Raw genomic sequence first — 23888 nt, forward strand, 5'->3', positions numbered from 1 at the left:
GGCTAAACTGGCTGGTTAGCAAGTCCCAGGGATACTCAGTCTCTGCCTCCCCAGCAATGAGATTAGTGGTGTATGCCACAGCATCCAACTTTTTCTGTGAGTTTTGGGGGATCAAACTTGAATTCTCATGCTTATATGGCCAACACTTTACCAGCTGAGCCATATTCACAAGCCCAGTGTTTCTGATTTTTTAATTTCTATACTGTGGTACTATGTGGACCTAATTATATAATACAAGGTTTAGGTGAGCCATCTTCTGGGGATTTGAGTGTGTATGTGTGTTTGTGTGTGTATGTGTTATAGACATTACATTTGTGAGCTTGCATGTATTAGGCTAGCACACTTTCACTGAGCTACATCCCTATGCCTAGAAGAAATAACGTCTGTCTTCAACTCTGTCCTATACCCTTGATGAAGAGTGCTTAGTCTTTTCGTAGATGCCATCCAAGATGAAAACAAAGCAATTTGTCTTTCAAAGTTTTTGTCATCAGAAGTAATACAGGATACTTGAAAAAACATTTCTATATTATCCTCCCAATCTCCCCAGGGAATGGCAGCAGCTGGTCGGTCTCAAGGACAGCACAAACAACGGATCTGGGTCAACATTTCCCTGTCTGGCATAAAAATTATTGATGAGAAAACTGGGGTAAGAATTTGTGCTTGCTAGCAGTGGCTGGCCACCTGAGCCTGACCATAGTTGAATTCCAGCAGGAAATTCCCCTTTCTTCCTCAAATAGAGAAAAGAACAATATCATGCACTGCATCTCTGAAATAGGCAATAGAAAGAAAGGAGTCAAGATATCCTATTCTGAAATTCATTTCCTATGAGATGTGAATCTAAACACAAGTGTGCTGCCACCTGTTACATGATAGTTTTTCTGAGCTTCATACAAAACTAGGCTAATTTTAATACTTAACTTATTTTAATGTATTGATCATGTGTGGATTTGGTGGGTAGTTCAAAACCTCTAGAACATTTTTCATCTCTTTCCCCGTCCTTCGAACCCTCAGGTGTAACTTTCTTGGCTTTCATGTTTAGTTTTCTTATTTTGTGGTGGCTTTTGTTCTCCACATAGAGTCAGTCCTTCTTTATTGTTTGTTTACTTTATTCTGATTAGTACCCCAAAGCTATAGTATTTCAGGTCTTCTGTGGCATTTTTTCTTTTATTCTATAAAACATTGTAGGATTCATTTACTTATACCATCATTTGTAACTCTGATATAAAACATTATTCATATCAAGACAACATGGCAAGATGTCTATTCATCTCTTCCAAGAGGTACCTGTTATCTAATAAGCAAAATCTGCCTGCCGGACTTATGGCCAGGGCACCATGGTAAACGCCCACTCAGTTTGCTGGTCCTTAGTTCCTCAGGTATCATTGTCTTGTCTTTTATCATTATCATTCAACCCTTAATAACTTTTTATCTCAAGTCCCCCAGACAATGGTAGCAGGTTTCTCTCATAGGCATTATTTCTTTTTCCTCCAAATATGATCCCTTTAGCAAGTTGATTTTAATATTCATATCATAAAAACTTCATCTGGCAAAATTAGTGTCTTATAGACTAAAGATATGGTGTCCAATCAAACTCAGTGGTTCAGAAATACCATTTGACTTACCTTTTCAGTGATCTTAGGCATATGGAAATAAATCCAAAATTCACATTTTGCCACCTACATATATCTTTGAAGAGTTGAACCCTGATACAAGCTAGAAAGAATCAAGAGAGATGAGGACAATCAGAAGAAATAAACCAATAGAAAGTCTCTGTCACATTTGACTTCTAATAACAAAGTCCCTCTAGGAAAGGTTAAATGCTTTTGGCAGCATTTCATAGGTTTACTGGGTTCAGCCATTTCAATAAAATACAGGAGCCCTCGGATTGTTCTCCAGCTTAGTTAGGCTGTTTATTTGAGTTTGTCATTAGTTGGGAAGATAGACCTACTTTTGCTTGAATTTGGCTTTTCTTGCTGTTGCTATTGTGGGGAGTGGCTCTGGTTTTGGTATGTACTCAGCTGGTTGTTCAGTTGTTCAACTGGTTTTGAGATACTGTCTTGTTGTGTTGCCTGGGCTGGTCTTGAACTCATAGGGTAAACTAAAGCCCTGTCTCAAATTCCCAGGGACTATAAAGGCCACACCACACCCAGCTCCACTTGGTTGGTTCAAAGATTACCTATTCCTCCTTCATTTTAGAAATTCTTGAGTTCTGCTCAGTCCATCCTTGAATGTTGGATTATTTCTTTTGGATAGAAAGAGAATCGTGTACTTATATTTTTTAAAAAGAATGCTCTTCTACCTTTGGTTTCGATTAACCCTTCCTTTTGGAGCCCTTTCTAGCAACAACAAAAAAAAAAAAAAAAAAACACACCTAGATCTAGCCTCGAACCAAAGACTAAAAGGTCTTTCTTCAAAGGCTTTAACCTCTTGGGTATGCCTTCTGATATGTTTCTGAGAGCAAGCTGTGATAGCCAACAATCCTATATTACTCACTGTTGTTCTTTTACATTCCCTTTGAAGGTAATAGAGCATGAGCATCCAGTAAATAAGATCTCTTTCATTGCTCGTGATGTAACAGACAATAGAGCATTTGGTTATGTGTGTGGAGGAGAAGGCCAGCATCAATTTTTTGCCATAAAAACAGGGCAACAGGTAAGCTCTAAGACACAGTACACCATTGAGAATAGGAATGTTTGTTATTTAACAAGAAGAATTACTTGGAGCAATTCATTAGGCCAATGGTTCTTTAGGTTAATCATCATTCAGACAATGACTTATGCCTAAAGAATCTTTTTAAAATGCCCCCTTATACTCATGTGTATGGTAAAAGAATTGTGAGAATGGAATTTCTAATAATGCTACTAATGAATTTAGAATAGTATTGAATTATTCCCAGAAACCTGAAGAAATTCCAAAAATAGTCATGCTACATCTTGTTTTGTCTGAAGACTTGAAAAAAAAAATCTATTGTGACAAGTGTGGTCTTAATATTAGTGAAACATTTATTAACCCTATGTCCTTTAGTTTTCTGAGGGTGGTGGTGATCCTCTATAATCCAGGGGAAGGTTGTAAGGAATCTCACAGGAAATAAAAAATGTTAATGGGAATTTATTATGGACAAGGAAAGAATGCTATTAATGCTTTCTGTTGCTTCAGGCTGAACCATTAGTCGTGGACCTTAAAGACCTTTTTCAAGTTATCTATAATGTAAAGAAAAAGGAAGAAGAAAAGAAAAAGGCAAGTGCTGTATGATAGAAGTTCTGCTCGGTTTAAAACTAAGTTCAGGCTCACATATACATAAGCCCTGTCTGAAGAGTTGGGTTTCTTTCCTTTCAAGTATAGAATTGTCTGTTGTTCTTAGTTGGGCAATTGTGAGATTATGTGTTTAGGAACACTGATTCTGGTCTCTAGCTCCCTATAACATTCACATTAGTTAAAGGACTTGACAGAGCAGCCTAGCTTAAGTCTAGAAAGGATAGATAGATAGATAGATAGATAGATAGATAGATAGATAGATAGATAGATAAATTAAGTAAGTAAGTAAATAAATAAATAAATGAATGAATGAATGAATTCTAGAAAGTTTTCAAATCTAGTATCTATGTGAAGTGGGGAGGGGAACACGTAGCAAAATATACAAGTTTTTTCCCCTTTTGCCTATGAATCTGACTGTATTTGTTCCTTTACTAACTCTCTTCCCAAATACCAAGCTCAGTGACTCTATGTCTTTCTTTTTAGGTTGAAGAAGCCAGCAAAGCAGAAGAGGTAAAGCTGCCTCTTTACTTCTTGTGATATGTGTAACGTATGGAAGCCATGTTGGTTACCTGCAAGAGCATTCTCCCTTCCTGACTTGATCCTCTGGGCTAGTGACCACTCTTTTCATGGAAGATAAATACCTAAATTATCAGATAGTAATTTATAACAGCTGAATGGGGTAATAAGGCAGGAAAAGAAATTTTATGGGGATACCTTATGAATTAACCCCTTTAATATTTGCCTGTTATTTTCAGAATGGGAGTGAGGCCCTAATGACCCTTGATGATCAAGCTAACAAACTGAAGCTGGTATGTTTGTGATGTTTTCTGATTCTTTGAACATGGGTTCTACCTCCTGTAGACATTGCTAATACTGGACCTATATTGAATCCATAGGAAAATTCAATAGGACAAGTATTTTCTATACATTCATGTAATATCTATGCTAGTCTACAACATAGTTTTGTTAGTAGGTCACCAGATTCTAATATAGTACTTCTTTAAGGTATTGACTAGAGTGATGTGCTTGGGGACAAGCCTACACTTCCTGACATAAGTAGCTTAATATCAAATCTGTATGAAATCAACTGCAATCCAATTGCGACAACTATTTCCTATAGCTTAGGACACAAACAATTACAATGATAGACAAAGTAATTGTTTTTAGTAGACACATCTGAATCTAATCCAAATACTTTTTTAAGGGTGTTGACCAGATGGATTTGTTTGGGGACATGTCTACACCTCCTGACCTAAATAGTCCAACAGTAAGTGTTTTGTTTTTAAATTTGCAATGTAATTGAAATAACATCGATAATCCCCAATTTACAATTAACCAGAAAGCTTGAGCATTTCGTTTTAAACTTGGAATGTCTTGATTTTTCCTCATGAAATAGAAGTGGCTTACTAGAAAAATAATTTGAATCTTAAGTCATCATAGGCAACTACCACTACTAATTCAGATATATTAGTATAGCATAGAGGCTAAATCCGTGCTACTAGCCAGTCAGTGTGTTCCTTCTTGGTAGTAACTTGGGATCAGAAGGAGGGACTGAATTATAATTCTTGACATAAGTCTACTTGAAAAAAGTATGTTTGTGAAATGATGAACCCTAAATTGTCTTAGTTTCTTCATCTTTTTCTGCTTTTCTTTTTTGCAATCTAGCAGCATGAGTTTGCCATGAAATAAGAGTTAAACAAGAAGCCAAGAGTGGTGGTGCATGCCTTTAATCCCAGCACTCAGGAGGCAGAGTCTCCTGTGAGTTCGAGGCCAGCCTGGTCACAAAGCAAGTTCCAGGACAGCCAGGGCTGCACAGAGAAACCCTGTCTTGAAAAACAAAAAAACCCAACCAAACAAAAAGGAGTTAAACAAGGTTCATTTTGCGATTAACAAAAGTCTCTTCATTTTAGAAAATTGCTAGTTTTTTATAGAGCATTATTATATAGCAAGTCTTCTCAATATTGATGAATCTGTGTTAGTTGTGTGAGAACATAGCAATATTTTCCTTCATTGATAATAAAATATTGGTCCAGAAAAAAAACGCATTTATGCTCAGATTTAAGGTTTAAAGCTTGTTTTTCAGACCTTATATAAAAACAGGCCTCACACAGAAATATTCATGTCATTTTGAATCAACTTTTATTATTAATGTACTAGTTTCCTGAGCACCTGGTATTGGCGATGCACAGCAGCAAAAGAGACACATTAGTGTTAGCATCCACCACTCTGTCTAGCAGGGACAGGGTTGAGACTAATGACAAAGCCAATTAAATGATGCTAATTACAGATGTTCACCTAGCATGCAGATTCAGATAATGTTTCCAAAGAAAGGAGTTTCTAGACTTGAACATCAGAGATAAGGAGAAGGCAATAGCTAGACAAACAGAGAATTAGTACAGGTAGAATAATGGCAGAAATGTCTGGAGAAGACTCTTTTAACATCAGGAAATTATCAAGTAAGTTTTCATGATGTGCAGAAGATCTCAGGACCTGAAGTGAGTCAGAGAGAGACTGGGAAAATTCTCACTTGCCAGAGTACTACAGAGAAGTCCAGCAGGCACACCTTCATTGCATAAGCCCACAAGTCCACTGAAGCATGAACTGTGTGCACTCTTCTCTGTACCCATGTGTAAGAATCACACTGGGTGGTGGCATCTCAAAGTCCTTTCAGAGCCTACAGTAGAGGAGCTAGAACTCCTGTATAGTCTTTCAGATGGTGAGTCCTTCCCTAATCTCTTGTCTATGGGACTTCCATTCTTGGTGTTCTCAGCATAAGATTTTTGACGTGTTAGGTTAGCTGATGCTGGAAGGACCAGCCTAGTTCTGAGCTGTTTTTGATTCCTCAGCAATCTTGGCAATTCTTTATTAGTAGATAAAAGAAATCGATGTCTGTGCAATCGCCTAAGTGTCACATCGAAACGGGTACTCTGAGAGAGAGGAAAGCTCTTGAGACACAAGTGGAATTGCAGAGGAAGAAGCAAGAAGGCTCTTACTGTTTAATTAACTGATATGGACTTCTGAAGCATTCTGCCATACGAAATGAAAAAAAACAGCATGGATGATAGTTATTCTTATATTACAGTCCTTGCAAACTAAAAATATTTTATTTGTAGAAATCCAAGCTTTAGTTTAAAAATAAGTTGAAATAATAAATTTGATCAAGGTAGATAATATCTGGTAAGTTTTTAAAAAGGCTAACAGGGCTAATTATGTGTTGGTTAAACTTTGGCAACATGATCTGTCGCATTGACTCCAGACGCAGAGGTCACAAAATGGATGTTTCTCTGACTAGTAAAACTAGCATGCTTCAGAGTTTTTCAACTCTTACAAAAACTGCTCTGGAAAATGTAAAGTGCAGAAAAAAAAACCTAAATTACTTAGACTCTCTCAGTTATCCCTAATGGCTGTAGCTTTTCCCAAATTGATGACCAAAACTTTCATGTACTTCAAATAATATGTTGACATCCCTTAGAACATTTTTTTTTTTTTGCAAATTCCTGGAGCATTATGTTTCACGGTGTTAAGAAATAAAGAGAAAGGGGGAAGAAAAAGAGGGAATAAGGTACGGAGACACAGAAACAGGCAAAAGGTAAAGGAAGAAGAGTAAAAAGATAGGTGGTACATCATACATGATCTTTAAAAACCTGAACACTAGAAAGACTACAAGAAACGATCCACCATCATAGAGATATAACCTAGCATAAGGGGATTAGATTAGGATACAAAGTTTAAATAATATATGTATGTATGTATACACATTTATATCCCCATAAATGGCATGGGTAAAAACAGGTAAAACTGAAATAGAAATATCAAAAAGAAAAGTGTAAAAAAAAACCCTGAATTTGAGCTGGGTCATGGAAGTGTACAGGGCAGTAGACAGTAGCTAGGGTCCAACAAGTGGTGTCCTACCATGGAGCATTCCGAAAGATGATCTAAAGAAGAAGCTGGTTTTAACGCATGTAAGAAATGGCAGAGAGCCAACAGTGAGCTTGAAGCCTCAATTGGAAACCATCTCTGGGAGGCTAGCTACCCAGAGAAGAGCTGTAGATTCCAGTTTTCCAATCTTGCCTTGATGCAGTCCTCACACCACTGACTGAAGCAGCTGGATTCGCTTTCATATCTGTCTGAAGGTCCTCAAGTGTAGCCAAGTGGACTGCGGACAGTCCACAGAGCACTTGTGGAGCTCAGACCGCAGGAGTAGATGAAGAGTCTCCCATCAATCCAGTTCAGTCTTTCACTTACACTCTCTTAAGCTTCGCTGGACAACAACCCTAACCTGAGGAGAGCCTTGTACATTTTGCTTGTAGGGTGACTATTCAGAAGTCTAACATTGTGGCTCCTGTTTGGTGTCCTAAGAACTTCTTCTGAGGTGTCTGGAAAGGAGAACTCTGCCAGCTGTGAACACACAACCATGCTAACCTAGAGGTCGCTCTTAGCAAACAAATGAATACTGAAATCAAGCTTCCGGAATGCATCTTACCCCACCTTTTGATTGCTTAAAGATCCCCTCATTAAGAAGTCTTACAATTCATTTGTTTGATTAAAAGCTTTTCAATTTAAGTTCTTTCTTACAATGAGTTCTTCTAGTTGCAAAAAGAAAATTAAGCTTTCAAAAAACAAAATCTGATTTTTATGTTTTCCAGTAAAGAGAATAAATAGAGAGAATACGGTTTGGACCTGATTTTGTAGCCTCTTCCATGGCCAGAAGAGAGAAATAGGACTTTTTTCTTTTCTTGAAAAGATGGAGACTTTTGATTGCTTTTTGTCCTTATTAGTTGAAAAGGTTCAGATTTCTCCTAAATTGTTTTTATTGGCCCAGTGATCAAAATAGTACTCCACCCAGGTAACTGCTAGATGTCTCCTTTAGCTTCCTTCCAGCTGGACAGTGTTTACTGTTTATAATCTATGGCTGACATAGTTAAGTATTTAATGGATCAAAGTCAGACAAAAAGGTCTTTCCCAGGATAAATCATAATTAACTATAAGTCGAAATTAAAAAACATGTCAAATTGATCAAATTGGTAGCTTTGAGGCTAACAATTTTTGTAAGACAAATGAAGAAACCAAACAATTAACATCTGTATTTTTCTCATGTAATAGAGAAGAAATGTTATTAGTAGAGTTATGCATTTTGCATGCTTTGAAGATTACATCCTAAACCCACATTTTCCCCTTAGGTATTAGCGGACTTTAATGATGAATAAGTGAGATCACTGCCACAATACAGGAAATAGGAGCTAGGTATTGGAAATAGGGGCATCGACGTGAGGTTAGTGTGTAACTGGTTACATGTGATCAGTATTTTGAGCGTCACATACAGAAGAACACACACACAAAAGGTATGTACAAGAGAGGATGAGGATGTTAAAGATGAGAGGTCCAGCTGGGCTAGGACCTTTAGTAAGATCTTCGTCATTCAAAACGTCAGACCCACAGACCATGATAAAAATGGAGAGTCTTGTTTTCCTCCAGAGGAAGGAAATACAGTTGACTTTAAGTTTCATCACAGCCATAACTGTGAAATCTGGTGCTGTGGAATGTAAGTCAGTGGTAGAATGCTTACCTGAGATACTCAAAGCCTTGGGTTTAATTCCCAGCACCGTACACATACATACACATGGTACCATATGAATAATAACTGATGAATTTGCTCAGTTAGAGGGGTAATTTTCTAGACTTCTGGAAAAAGGACTGTGGACTATATGTCAGGTAGAAAGCTGGACCAGGTTTCTAAAGTCAGTTCATAGGTTCAAACAGTATATTCAGATAATCATTTAGAGTGAGTCCCAGTTAATTCAAAGACATCAGTTGAACCAATGCAGGTGATGAACCTAGCCCATCTGAATGTATGGACTACAGAGAGCACAAATTGAACAAGATTTCACTGAAGGAAGGGCAGACCCCATCGAAACTTACAGCTCAGAAACTGAGTGAGGACCTGATTCCCAGCTCGTAAACACGCAGGGAGTTGATGTGAGATGGTAATAGTTCCAATTCTAATAGGAATCCTGGTAATCCTTGTCATTTGGATGTAGTTTTCTCATTTGAAGTTATAACATGGACTAACACTGTCTCTCTTTCTCTCTCTCTCTCTCTTTTTTCCCCCAAATGTGCTAGGAAAGCAAAGATATCCTGTTAGTGGATCTAAACTCTGAAATCGACACCAATCAGAACTCTTTAAGAGAAAATCCATTCTTAACAAATGGCGTCACCTCCTGTTCTCTCCCTCGACCAAAGCCTCAGGCGTCCTTCTTGCCTGAGAATGCCTTTTCTGCCAATCTCAACTTTTTTCCCACCCCTAACCCTGATCCTTTCCGTGATGATCCTTTTGCACAGCCAGACCAATCGGCACCCTCTTCGATTGATTCTCTCACATCTCCAGATCAGAAGAAAGCGAATTTGAGTAGCTTGTCTACTCCTCAGAGTAAAGGGCCCCTGAACGGTGATACAGATTACTTTGGTCAGCAATTTGACCAGATCTCTAACCGGACTGGCAAACAGGAAACTCAGGCAGGCCCGTGGTCCTATCCAAGTTCGCAAACCCAGCAAGCAGTGAGAACTCAGAATGGGGTATCTGAAAGAGAACAGAACGGCTTCCATATCAAATCTTCCCCGAACCCTTTTGTGGGAAGCCCTCCCAAAGGACTATCGGTACCGAATGGCGTAAAGCAGGACTTGGAAAGCTCTGTCCAGTCCTCAGCGCATGACTCCATAGCCATTATCCCACCTCCACAAAGTACCAAACCGGGAAGAGGCAGAAGGACTGCTAAGGTGAATTGTCTTTTCCACATACCCATTAGCAGAGTGCATGCTCAGTACCAGAGGGTGGTGTGACGCAAGCTCTCTTCCCGCTGCTCTTTTAGTTTCCTGTGTGGCTGTGAAGTAGAAGGTGGGCTAAGACACATCGACCCTCCAGGAATATGCCCCTCTAGTCAACATTCTTCCTCAGCATCCCCGGCAGTGTTTAGTGTTTGTCACATCCGCTTTCCGTTTGCATGTCTTGTCACTTAATACTAAACTAAACACAAGTTGTTGTTTTGTTTTTTTTTTTCCATTGTTAACGCTGCTATGCTTCTGTACCTCTGGTAAGTTTGATTGTCATGTTCTGGGATGGGAGGGAGAGAGCTCTTGTGATTCCCTTGGTCCTGTCCCCACACTAACACATGTCCTGCACACCCATCATCACTGATGTCCATGGTGGTGGTATAAAATTCTCAAGTCTGTCTCCTCTTTTAAATGTAAATGTTGATTTAATAACCCATTGACCTAGAAACTTACACAATTACTATTACCAACTTCATTCAAAGGCGACTCCAAGTGCAGTATCTGTAGGTGATTTTTTTTTTCAAAGCTCTCATGGACATGTGTAGTCTTACCTAATGATGAAAGCAGTATCATCTCTATCAAAACTGACTTAGATCGAATGGAATCATTGAAATTATTTAGGATGCTTATGTTGACCTTTCTTTCCCAGCTTCAAGTTTTAGCCAATAAGGAGACCAGACTGACATAAAAGGATAAAATGAGAAAAATAGATTTCATTTTGCAAGTCCAAGATGGTATCCATTTGTCTACTCACTGCAGCCATCTGTGTCTCTTACCTGCCCCACCCCACCCCCATCCTCCACCTCCACTCCCCCACCCCCGACACACACACACACACCTCACCTTTGCTCTTTTATGTATTGGTAGAAGCAATCATTTGTCAATAATAGAAGATTTTCCTTTATGTGGAGGTTAGCTTTGGGGTTAACAGCAGGAGACAGATGGAAGCTGTGTTTGCCTCCTACCCAAGTAACTCTTCTTCCTCCTTCCCCTCCTTGTCAGTCGTCAGCAAATGACTTGCTTGCATCAGACATCTTTGCCTCAGAACCTCCAGGCCAGACATCACCCCCAGGACAACCTGCGGCCCCTCAGACCAATCCTTTGGATCTCTTCAAATCAAGTACTCCTGCCCCAATGGGGCCCCTTGCAGGTCTAGGTATGTTACCAGAATTGGCATTAGATGTGGCTCTGCTACTGTCACTCAATGATGACACACAGGAAGAAGGCATTTCCTGTGCTGGTGGGCGTAAGATGGGAGACGTCAAGCAACACGCCTCTTGCTTTTGCTCCTGCACAGGCCACACGCCTGTGACATTCCTGCCTGGTAAATGAAATTCAGCTCTCTTGAGGGGCCACGTGACAAGAAGTCCATTTTCAGTATTGCGTGTCAACAAAAAGCTGGCAGTGGCTTTCAGTAGACAGCTGTAAAGGATTCTGAAGTCAGACTGGCTTCAATGGTGAAAAGGAGATGCATTGAGAGGGCCTTGTGTGCTATCTATGGAGTAAAGTAGGAAGGAGTATGCATGCTTTCCATGCCATTTGCCTTGATAGAAGGAAGTCTATCTCCTCAAGGCTCAGATCCTCTCATGCACCCCAGGGCGGGGATAGGTTAAGCCACAAGTAAGGCTAAATCATAAAGGGAAACTAAGTTCTGGGCTCAGCTCTGCCCCTAGGTCTAAGTAGGATGGGCATGAATCCTGATCTGGTTTTGAATACTTGTCTCTTAGCAATTCATAATTAATTTTTTTCTAGAAAAGCATGTAAGTAGAGCTAGGAGGTAAATATTAGGGGAAAAAGATAGAAGAAACATAGATGGGGTTTTCTTAGAAAATGGTATGTGCTGGGCTTAAGTATATGTGGTGGTGCACACCTTTAATCCCAGCACTCAGGAGGCAAAGACAGGCAGATCTCTGTGAGTTCGAGGCCAGCCTGGTTTACAGAGTGAGTTCCAGGACAGCCAGAGCTACAGAGAAACCCTGTTTTTAAAAACCATATGTGTGTGTGTGTGTGTGTGTGTGTGTGTGTGTGTGTGTGTGTGTGTATTTATATATTTATATTTATACTTCTGGCTTGCTGCATCCACTGAGGATGATGGTAAAGGGCACTGACTGAGGGCTGGTTCCTGTTACTCTTCCTCCACAGCCTCTAGTTCTCTTCAGGCTCTATAGTTCAGTTAGAAACCCCAACAATAGTCCTTGCCATCCTGCTGGGGATCCCCTTTGTTTGCTTGCTTCTGGGTACCTGTGCAAACTCAAGTACAATCTGGCTTGGGAGGTGGGGGATCCAGGATCAAGAAGGACTCTCTGGCCCTTTGGTAAGATTTGAATGGAGATCATGGCTTTTCCTACCCTCTACGGAATCAGTCACCAACATCCTTTTCTTCCCTTATTTCCTTTCTTCTCTCCTTTGCGGTTTTCCTACAAAGGAGAGGAATTTCTCTCTGCCACAATAAGTCTGTCTAAACATGTCTGGAGTAGGGATGAGAGGGGTTGTTGCCGATGCTGAGTAGTTGAAATCCAGGGGAGTGTGAGCAGTCAGTAGGTTCCAGGCTTCTGCTCAACGATATAGCATCGAGAGACTCTCTCTAAATACGTTGTGCACTTTGGAAGCCTCCTCTTTGGCATTGCTCATTTCCCTGTACCCACAGTGAAGCAGCTGGTGTCTTTCCTTCAGAGAAAGGCAGAGAACTTACATTCAGGGGCTGTGACTAGATCACATCCCAGAGCTCTGCAGTCTAATATCAATGCCTTGAGGAATTCTTCCAGCCAATATTTAACAAGTCAGCCTGAAGATACAGCTGGACCCTATAACCGTTAATTTATTCAGACGAAGTGAGGCTTTTTGGCGAGATGCCCCTGTTGAGGCCTTGGGGTATACAACTGCAGAATACTGATGATTCTTCCAAGTTTGGACATGGAACTCAAACTGAGCCCCACAGTGTAGCCCCTGTCCATTGGCAGTGATCCTCAGCCAAACCATGGAAGGTTGTAGGTCTGGCTTCCGCTGGACCCAGCTGGGGGACTGTCTTCTCTGGAGATCTGGGGGGGGCGGGGAGAAGGCATTACAGGAAGCTGAGCCCTAGGCTTTGACTTGTACCCTGTGTTTTGATCTAGCTTCAGAAGGTAATAAAATTAATGCTTTATGCCCATACTCTCTTTTTCCTCAGTCCTTGCCCCTACTTTCTACAGCTGGGCTGTAAATGTTTTAGAAGCGTAATGGGTGGAGTCTGGGATATGGGAATGAAGGCTGGCACAAATGATGGCTTACCAAGCCCTTGCTTCCTGGCAAATGTAATATTTTTCTTTCTTTTTTTTTTTTTTTTTTTTTTTTTTTTTTTTTACAAATGGTACTCCCATTGATGCCATCTATGACTAGAGTTAAAGGGTTTCACAAGGGAAAGTTCAGGATGAAGGATGGTAAATGGGTGCTTCCTTTTATCTATTTATTTTTGCGCTTCTGAATGGTTGAAATTATTAGTAAATGACCCTTCCATTCACAACATTAAATTGTTTTGAAACATTGTGGATAACTTTGTTCAAACTAAACCCACTTTTAAGGCTTAATAAGAGAAGCCATGTCTTGTTTTTTTTTTTGTGAATGTGTTCTATAAAGCAAGTTAAGTCTTGGCTCCTGTGTCTGTAAAATTGATATGTGAATTAGGCCATACAGTTTGTAAGCAATATAAGTTTCTGTGTGTTTACTTGGTTGGGTCTGAGCATCTATGAGCCTGGTGGTAAGAGAGATTTGTCCTGACTGTGGGCCAGGCAGAAAAACTCCAACTACAAGTTCCCATTGCACAAGTAGTTGCTTCTTATGCCTAGCTGTGTGGTGATATATTGTGAACCCTAATAAAATTTGCCTGAAGATCAGAGAACAGAACAAGCCACTTTATTAAACACAGATGCCAGACAGTGGTGGCAAACACCTTTAATCCTAGCACTTTGGAGGCAGAGATCTGTCTGGATCTCTGTGAGTTCAAAGCTACCCTGAACTACAAGAGATTGACTCAATCTAGGAGAAAAACAGAGCCAGGCAATGGTGGCACACATCTTTAATTCCAGTACTTGGGAAGTACACGCCTTTAACCCCAGCACTAAGAAGGAAGTGATGGCTGGGCAGAGACAGGTATATAAAGGTGTGAAGACACAGGAACTAGAGACTTTTTCAGGCTGAGGCGTCCTAGAGGTAAGGCATGACAGTGACTTGTTCCTTTGTCTATCTGATCATCAGGCAAATTTTATTAGGGTACGCAACAATATATCACCACATAGTTGTGAAGAGGTCAAAATGGGAGAATAATGTGCAGGGGTCAGGGCCAAGGTACATGAATTTGTCTCTGTGGGCATCGCCTATGAACTTCCCAATTTGATGGTCTTTTTGGTTCGCTTCCCTCAGCAAGAAATAGGCATGTTGATCAAGAAAGGTAGCCATCCTATGAGAGTGGATGTATTCCTGACCAGATGCCAGCATTCATAATAATAAAAGAATCAAATGCCAAAAAGATCAAAAGAGGTGATCCCATGTTAGCCCCTAAACCCATTTCCAAGTTCTTCTCATTTTGAAAACAAACAAACCAACAGCAACAAATCTCTTCTATCCCAACTTTGAAGGCTTTTCTTGTTTGAATTAGAAATTGGATAATGAAAGAATGCTTTGCTCTGACCCTCAGAACAAGTAGGTTTCCAGGGTAGAACAGGACCTGTCCATGACTGAGGATGAGGCCGGACTGGGGTTAGCACATGGTTAGTGCTTTGGCTTTTTTCTCAATGGTGATGTTTTACTCATTCGTTAACACAACTGGGAAGAGAGAGTAGAGCGAATGAATGTTCTGTGTTAGAATGGGATGCAAGGCATGAATCTGCCTAAGGAACAGAGGTTGGAGAGGCCTGGGTTCTCATGAGGCAACTACATTCTGAAGAACAAGGCAGGGAGGCAAGCTCTGCAGATAATACTCTCTGAAGAGGCCACAGTTATCCACAAAGGGGCTGCTTCCCCCTTCTTCTAACTTCTCTCCTCTAACTTCTGGCAAAGTTTAGTGAATGACACATGGCAGGAAGCAATTTTATTGGAAGCAGCCTTCCTGAGATAATAGCCTCTTCTCTTCCATTTTTATATATAAAAGTCTAAACTTGGGCCCCAGCTAAGTTTATCTTTCCTTTATGTAGCTGTGTCAACTTTGGCAGCATGGAAAAGGAGGGAAACTTTGAAACAGGAGAGACCCTCTTGGAGAACTAGTGTCCATCCATGATCACTGATTTCCATAAGTCCTCAGCAGGAGCCACCTGTTAAATGCAAAGACTAAATAGTGACTCTGAGCACTGCGTTATCTTAATGGACTACTTACGAGTCACTGTGATTTGCATATTTGTCCACTTGGCAAATCAGTTCTTGGCTCTTCGCAAGTTCGGGGTGCTGGAGGTTTGTCAATACATTTTTGAGAAGCATTCATTTATTCATGATTAGGGATTTAGGGGGTGTATTACTCTTCTAAGGAGGGAAATAAAAAGTGTGATAGGAAGAATATACAACAAGCATTTGATTGAACACCAGTTAAACAGTGCTAATGAGTTAACCTTCAGAGTGATTTCATCTCCTGAAGCCACTATTTCTGAATCAGCTTCAAAACTTCATAGAGTAGTTTGCCTTGGGAATGGTCTACAAATATTCCCAGAAAGTCATGCTTTTTAAAATTCAAGAATCATTGTCAAAGGCACAAATACAGCCAAAGTATACTAAATTTATATTCGAAAATGTCACAACTAAACTCATGATTTTTTTATACAATGAGTACACTGTTATAAAAATAAAACAAAAGTATCCTCTTCAAGCTTGTCTCTCGATAACATTTCTCCCTCTTCCTCCAGGTGGTGTTCCAGTAACACCCCCTCAAGCAGGATCTTGGACCCCTGTTGTCTTCAGCCCCTCTCCAGCTGTGGTCCCAGGAGCCATAATAAGTGGCCAGCCTTCAGGTTTTGGTCAGCCAATCGTTTTTAGTACAACCCCAGCAGTTCAAGTTTGGAATCAACCTTCATCATTTGCAGCCCCAGTCTCCCCTCCAGCCCCTGCAGTATGGTGTTCTCCTGCACCTGTGGCACCCAATGCTTGGTCATCCCCAAGCCCTCTGGGGAATCCTTTTCAGAGTAACGCCTTCCCACCTCCCGCCCCAACCACTCAGTCCTCTCAAATGCTTCCTTCTGTTCTGGCCACACCTCCTCAACCACCTCCCAGAAATGGCCCACTAAAGGACATCCCCAGTGATGCTTTCACTGGCTTAGACCCACTTGGGGACAAAGAAGTGAAGGAAGTGAAGGAAATGTTTAAGGACTTCCAGCTGCGGCAGCCACCTATTATACCCTCAAGGAAGGGAGAGACCCCTCCCACTGGGACTTCAAGTGCCTTCTCCAGTTACTTCAGCAATAAAGTTGGCATTCCTCAGGAGCATGGAGACCATGATGATTTTGATGCCAATCAGCTGTTGAGCAAGATTAATGGTAAGTTTGCTCCCTTATCGACTAACTAATGTTTCAGCTGTCATACAGTCCCATGGGGAGCTCAGGGGACCCGTCTATGTCCATCAAGAGTTGAAATTGTGGTTCTTCTGGTATTCAGGGCTGTGGAAGTAATTTAACTATTTACCCAGAACCCTTTACCTCAGCCAATCCCAAGGACTGGCCCGATGCTGCCCTCCAGTGACCATTCTTGAAAGGGCTTCCAAGAACTATAGAAATGTGATGATGGATTGTGACACATAGAGAGGTGAATGATAATCTAGCCCATATCCCATGGCCACAAACAAGGAACTTCTTTCTGAGTGTCTTCCACTTTAGATAAAGTCTGTGTGTAGCTTTCCATTCTGGTGGGAATGAATTAAGTTTCAAAGATAAGCCAGTAGGGAATGTGTTGCGTGGGAACCAAAGCTTGTCTACTAACTGCCTGGGTCCTTTGCCTTCCAGAACCGCCAAAGCCAGCTCCCAGGCAAGGTGTCCTCTCGGGTACCAAGTCTCCTGACAATTCACTTGAGAACCCGTTCTCTAAAGGAGGCTTCAATTCATCACAGCCCTCCGTAAGTACCAAATCCTGGATGGCATGCCGCATACCTCATAGCTCCCTGAATCTCCCTTTTTTATGCAGTAAATTTTTGCTGAGAATGCGTATTTACTGCCTATGATGTATTCTTAGGAAACTTCACAGTGTGAACATCCAGCCAAGCTGGAATGAGATGTTTCACGGGCATTATCATCTCCCGAACTTGAGGAATAATGCCATCAAAAACCTTCCTTTGTATTTCACTTAATCTGTCTTTTGAAAACATTACGAGAGAAGCTGGATCAAAATAGTCTTTTAGAAACCTTTAAAGATAAATTTCTTAATCTCCCATTGTTAGTTCTAGACCTCATCAAATCCATTCTTCCAAGCTGAGGGAAGCAAATGCAATTCCCTACAGCCTTGATTTTGAACAAACAATATGTACCATCATTTCCAAGCAAGTAGACAAGGCTCACTGTTAGACATGTACAATGTCTGATTGGCTTATGATCCAAGTCAGTGGTTCTCAACCTGTGGTTTGCAACCCCTTGGTGTTGACTGGCCCTTTCACAGGAGTCGCATATCAGATATCCTGCTTATCAGACATTTACATTATAATTCATAACAGTAGCAATATTGCAGTTATGAAGTAGAAATGAAATAATTTTATGGTTGGCAGTTATCACAACATGAGGAACTGTATTAAAGGGTCACAGCATCAGGAAGGTTGAGAACCACTGCTCTAAGTGATGCTTAAATGAAACAGGTTCAATCATGTGTTTTTTTCTTATGGCTATAATAGTGTTTGTTGTGTTGTTTTTATCTTTTAGGTGGCTTCTCAACCTGCATCTTCTGATGCCCACAGGAGTCCTTTTGGAAATCCTTTCGCCTAGCTTCTGTAAGTGGAAGAACCTATTTAGCATTTTCTTGCAGTGGTGAATGGTGTGAAACTGTGAAATGGAGGGTAAAGGCTGAAGTTTTATTTTTAGAATGGGAAAGAGGCTAAGTATGTGTAATTTGGAAGTAATACATATGAAAATCAAAACTCTTGATAATTTAATGAGGCTGAGCATTTAGGAAAATAATTCTTACAAACAGTAGTCAAGCTAAGAGATATAAATTTATATCTTGTATATTTGATACTTTAGTTCTATATGGACGTCTATGCAATAGAACATGATCTCAAATTCTGTCTGTATTGGAGAGTGATCTTATTCTGAATCCCCTGCCTCCACCTCCTAAGTGCTGGACTTACAGACATGCACCACTACACCAAGTTTTATGCAGTCCTGGAGATCAAACCTGGGCCTTCATGAGTGAACCACTTTCCCAGCTACATTCCCAGACCTATGTTTTAAAAAAGCATTCATGTTGAAGGGGAAGCATCCTAGTAACAATTTGGCTCTCTATAAAATGTCCAAGTTTGAAGGGCTTTCTAAAGCCATCAGATAGGTCGGCTAACCAGATGACAATACAACTTCTCTTTCATCCTTTTCCTCAAGGGTAATTTCAAGTTGGTCCCTGTGGTGTGATGCGTTACCCTGACACAGGTGACAGCTGTCAATGTTGCCTTGAGAAGCAGTGAAAGTTCAAAAGGAGTGAGAGGGAGGCTTGACTATTCCATCCATCTCTAGTGGACTTTATCCTAGAAAAGCTGAATCTCTGCCAGGGTTCCATGTGATCTGTTCGTTTCATCAATAAACGACACCAATTGTATTCTAATCTCATAACATTGAAGTGAAGAGAAAAATGAAGCATATAACACCACAGCCAGAAGAGGTAGAACAATGGAATGAATGAATGAATCCAAACCCATTTTATTTCAATATTTCCTCATCCAAGCAAGGCTAAACTCCATCTTGATATATATAATAGTATATAATAATAGTAGTAATAATAATAATAATAATAATAATAATAATAATAGTATTACTATAACATTCCTCACATATGATAGTAATAATAATAATAATATTTATCTCTCATTATTCATGAAGAATGCATTTCAAAATTCCCTGAGGATTTCTGAAACCATGAATTATGACTTGGTGCCAATCTGTTTTTTCTTATACATAAATGACTAAAATTTTACTGATAAATTAGATGCAGAGATTAACAGCAAAAAATAATAATAACAACCTGCACAATTAATAGGTTGGGTAGTGTAATATTTACTTGTCCTGTTGCTGCACCAAAATGTCTGAGAAAAGCAACCTAAGAAGTGGAGGGCTGGGGCTGGAAAGATGGCTCAGTGGTTAAGAGAATTGGCTGTTCTTCCAAAAGACCCGGGTTCAATTCCCAGTACCCACAATGGCAGCTCACAGCTATCTGTAGCTCCAGTTCCAGGGGATCTGGCATCCTCACACAGACATACATTCTGGTAAAACACCAATGCACATAAAATAAAAATAAATTAAAGAAAGAAAGAACAAAAGGAAGAAATAGAGGGCTCATGGTTCAAGTCCATCATGATAGAGGAAGGCATGGCAGCAGAAACATGGACCAGCTTGTCTCACAGCACCAATGGTCAATAAGCAGAGACTTATGAATGAATGCTGGTACTCAGCTTGCTCCTCCTTACTTAGTTCAGGCTCCTATTCCAAGGATCCCCATCCCATATTTAGGGCGGGCCTTCCCAGTTCAGTTACTCCGACCCAGTTAATTCCTTACAGATATAGTTATATTTAGTATAGATAGGGCCTCACTCTGTAGTTCAGACTGGCCTTAGTTTTACTATATAGTTTTTAAATCCTGTGCCTCCTTCCTCGGCCCTCTGGAGTGCAGAGGTCACCAGCTGCATGCACTATCACATCTAGTGGATAGCACTGTTTTGTTCTATCTCCACATCACCTCTGGGATGTACTATGGCTAACATTTGAAAATGATCTTTTAATATGTAATACATTGATATTGGACCCGAATATCCTAACCTTTCTTCTACATGTTTCTCTAGGAAGTTGTTATGCTGACAACAAGAGGAACAAGAGACCGGCACTAGCCAAGGACAAAGCTGATAGCCAGAAACGTGCTGACCTCTGTCTGTGTTCCGCCTTTGACATGTTATCCGTTGCCTTACTTGTCTTTGCCTCTTGTAAAATGCCTTTTACTTTCTTTATGCTAAAGCTAAACTGAAACTATGGCTTTACGTAAATTAAGCTCCTAAATCTCTAGCTCAAATATAAATGAAGTAGCTTCCCTACCAAATCCTTGTCTGTTGTGCCCCTAGAACCTTCCAGATACTTCCCCTTCTACTCTCCAGTTGGGAGGTGCGGCCACCTTAACCCTTCATATCACACGGCCTTGAGTAAACGTCCAAATCCTCATAGCTCCAAGTCATTTGGTGTTCCTGGTGTACAGCATAAACCTAAACATTCGATTAATTGGACAGCAAAATACCTTGCTTTCAACCTCTACTCAGAAAGAATTTTTGGAGTAAAATGAAAGCAAGACTAACTTCTCAAGTATACACGAGGACCATTTCAAGATGACGATCTCTTGGCTAATTGTGTCATTTACCAGTCCTGCCTGAAGAGGTGCTTACAGTTGACTTGAAGAGGAGAAAGTTCTGTCTCCAAACACAAGGCATTATTCAAAGCTAATAAAACAATTTCTCCCTGGGGCCTCAAATTGTTTTCATTCCAGACATTTTGTAGCTGTTTGACCCTGGTGACCTTATGGCCTTAATTTTCCCTGATGACCCTAATTTCATATCATGTGATTTTTTTCTCAATAAAGATGATTATTGTGTGCATTACTAAAAAAAAAAAAAAGGATGATTTCTCTTCATTCTGATGATTTCTCCCAGGACCTAGGCTGTTCCATTTCTTAACCTCCTGCTGGCTATTTTAAATGAGAGAAAAGACCCATTTATCTCTCCCTGTCTTTGTCTCTCATTCTCTCGTCAGTCCATTTTGCTCCTGGCTTTGTATAAACAATACCCAGGAACAGATTTTCATGGGTCAAAAAGCATTAAATGACTCACAGATCTGGAGCGTACACACACCCCCCTCCAGTCCTTGTTCGTCCTGCATCTAGACTTCAGAAGGTCCACCCTCCTCATTCTCCATGTGGACTGGGGAGCCATTCTCTTAAACTAAAATTCCAAAGAGCAAATTAACACAGGAGAGGAACTGGACTCAGCTCAGCAATGAAGGACTAGATTCTGTGTACCAAACACACTGGGTCCTCACTGGAGGTATGCAATGCCTTTACCAAGTAATTGGAAAACTGCCTTGAAGCAGCAATCCTATAGTTACTAAGACCATAAGAAATGAGAGGAGAGAGGGTGATGAACGGATGTTCGAGGTTATCGAAAACCTGCCTGCAAGATTTCCCTCATCACCTTGGAAAGCTATGCAGTGCATTTGCAGTTATACAGGACTGAAGGGTTGGTCCCTGCCAAGCCCTTTAGAGTTCTTTAGTTTATGTTAAGCATTTTTTCATGTTCTCTCTTGACCCTTAATGCTCCGGTCTTGTGGGTGTTCATGCAATCTTACCTTTCAGTGGAAGAAGATGACTGCTCAGGATTTAAACAAGAAGCTGGTCTTGTGAACCCCTGTTGATTAGCCCCAACTGATCCAAGCTGAAGTCCTGTGGGTTTCTGTTTAATGCTAATTGTTAATTATCTATGGCATATGTTCTTTTTGTTGTCTAACTTCCTATTCAGTCACTATAAACAGAGACTTGAAATCATACTTTACAATTCCAAATACCTAAAGATGTGCTAAACTGGAGGTAACTATTTCTAGATTCGAGTTTTTGAAAATGATGATCAGCCACACAACTGTTTTGTGCATACCTGTCTTCTTGTGCACTTTTCTGTATGCAAATAAAGCTATAAATTTACTCATTCAATAAACTGGAATGACAAAAATCTCATGTCACTGTTAGCTGGTTCTGGTATTTGACCCATGCTTTAGATGGACTGTTATCAAGGTGTAAAACACACCAGCTAGAAGGTGGAGAACTGCTAGTTGTACACATTTGGGGTTGTCGTAGCAATAAGAGAAAATGGAAGTCCATGATGTAGAAACACAAAGTATCCAGTCTCTTTCCTTATTCCCTCTCACATCCACATGCATTCCCTTTCTATGAGTTTAATGAAGTTAGTAGATGGAGTTGAATGGAATTAATAGATTGGAGTTGCTACAGATCACATGACAGTCACTGGACAGTGTTGGTCCATGCCTTTTGTCCTTTGCTTCTCTGTTATTCAGTCATGTTTGACCCCACCCAAACACATGTTTAGGGTTAGTCTGGATGGCTACTAGCCACTTAGAAAACCTGCAGTGTCAGGCTGGCAGGTCAGTGATCAGCCAAGGACACTCAGTCATGGTGCCCTGGTACAAAAAGTCCAGGGGCCGGGAAGTGGTGGTGGTGGCATACACCTTTAATCCCATCACTTGGGAGGCAGAAGCAGGCAGATCTTTGCGAGTTCGAGTCCAGCCTGGGCTACAGAGCGAGATCCAGGAAAGGCACAAAGCTACACAGAGAAACCCTGTCTCGAAAAACCAAAAAAAAAAAAAAAGAAAAGTCAATCATGGGGTTGGGGTTTTAGCTCAGTGGTAGAGCGCTTGCCTAGCAAGCGCAAGGCCCTGGGTTCGATCCTCAGCTCCACATTTTAAAAAAAAGTACATCAATTGAAATCCAAGTTTGTTTAATTCATTGTCTCTGATGTTCAGGGATCCCATTTCAACAAAGACCTGGAACAAATCCTAAAGCAGGCTCAGGAAAATACAAAAGACTGGGTTTTGAACCTAACAACTTTAAAGAGTAAGATTCTGGGGAGGAACCATCCTGTGGTGCATGCTATTATGGGATGTTTGGGTCTTCTGCCTTCTTCCCCCTTAGCTGAAAACAGTAGAGAAACAAGAAGGCTGGTGGAGATGAGCCCCAGATGAGGGTGAGCTGAGGGCTGCTGGGAAGGACACACCACAGGTTATCTGGTTTATCTGGGTGTTCTGTGTGTTTAATTCTCTGAACTCATTCTCTCTCCGTGTGGCTCAATATGTAAACTTATGCTGGGGGTTTAGCAGTGCTCATGTACAACTGCATTATTCACGCAATGCAATAAGAACCAGTGTTGGACCAAACGGGATGTACTTATGGAAGCTGCCCTGAAAATGGGAGCGAATCTATCCTATGTACTCTTCAGTGGAAATGGCATTCAGACCTCTCCTGAAAGTGATACTTCGTGGGGAACCTCAAGCTTCTTTTAAGCATCCAATGTGCCGAAGCAAAAGGTTGAATGTTAACAGCCAGAAAACCCTAAGATTTTGTACACAAATGCAACCCAAAGGGAGAAGGTACTGATTTTTATTACAATAACCCCTCACTGGAGAAAGGCTATGCTCATTATGAGTAATAACTCCATTCTGCTGATACATAATCCAAAGAGGTAAATCTGTATCCACTACAGCTCATATGAAATTGGCACCCAGGTTTTAGAATGACTGACGTTGCTCTAGAGTGTAGGGAGTTTTTCTAGTGGGTATTTTTGTGGCAAAACTGTTATAGTAGGTACTCTTCTCCCACAATGTCAGAGCCCTCCACCAAGTCAGGGGGCATTGCTCTGTCTTCCTGTACTGGCAGCAAGGCAGGAAGGAACAGACCATAACCAACTCAGAAATGTGGTTCACCTTGGAACTACCTGATGAGTGAGGACTCTGACCCAGAAGCCTGGAATAGGTTCAAAATAAAGTCTTTTACTGAAAGATGGGAGTTGCCCAAATGTTCCTGGTAAATATTTAAGCTATCATCCTTTAAAGTGATTGCTCAAC

At 40.7% G+C, this 23888-nt stretch overlaps 1 protein-coding gene across 3 annotated transcripts in view; it reads left to right on the forward strand.

The window, feature by feature from the left end:
* Positions 1-21967, forward strand: part of Dab2 (DAB adaptor protein 2) — a 56085-nt gene extending 34118 nt beyond the window's left edge. Inside the window, exons 4-15 of one of the 3 annotated variants that reach the window (XM_036207175.1) lie at positions 548-646; positions 2521-2652; positions 3157-3237; positions 3739-3765; positions 4011-4064; positions 4460-4522; positions 9376-10029; positions 11086-11239; positions 15948-16574; positions 17037-17146; positions 17940-18007; positions 20063-21967. In XM_036207175.1, the coding sequence (XP_036063068.1) occupies positions 548-646; positions 2521-2652; positions 3157-3237; positions 3739-3765; positions 4011-4064; positions 4460-4522; positions 9376-10029; positions 11086-11239; positions 15948-16574; positions 17037-17146; positions 17940-18002 (2064 nt within the window). In that variant the 3' untranslated portion in view covers positions 18003-18007; positions 20063-21967. The remainder of the gene's footprint in view (positions 1-547; positions 647-2520; positions 2653-3156; positions 3238-3738; positions 3766-4010; positions 4065-4459; positions 4523-9375; positions 10030-11085; positions 11240-15947; positions 16575-17036; positions 17147-17939; positions 18008-20062) is intronic. The other 2 variants (XM_036207176.1, XM_036207177.1) reach the window with 2 other exon arrangements.
* The last annotated feature ends 1921 nt before the right edge of the window (positions 21968-23888 follow it).

The sequence above is a fragment of the Onychomys torridus genome, chromosome 15 (genome assembly GCF_903995425.1).
Source record: "Onychomys torridus chromosome 15, mOncTor1.1, whole genome shotgun sequence".
Classification (NCBI taxonomy): domain Eukaryota; kingdom Metazoa; phylum Chordata; class Mammalia; order Rodentia; family Cricetidae; genus Onychomys; species Onychomys torridus.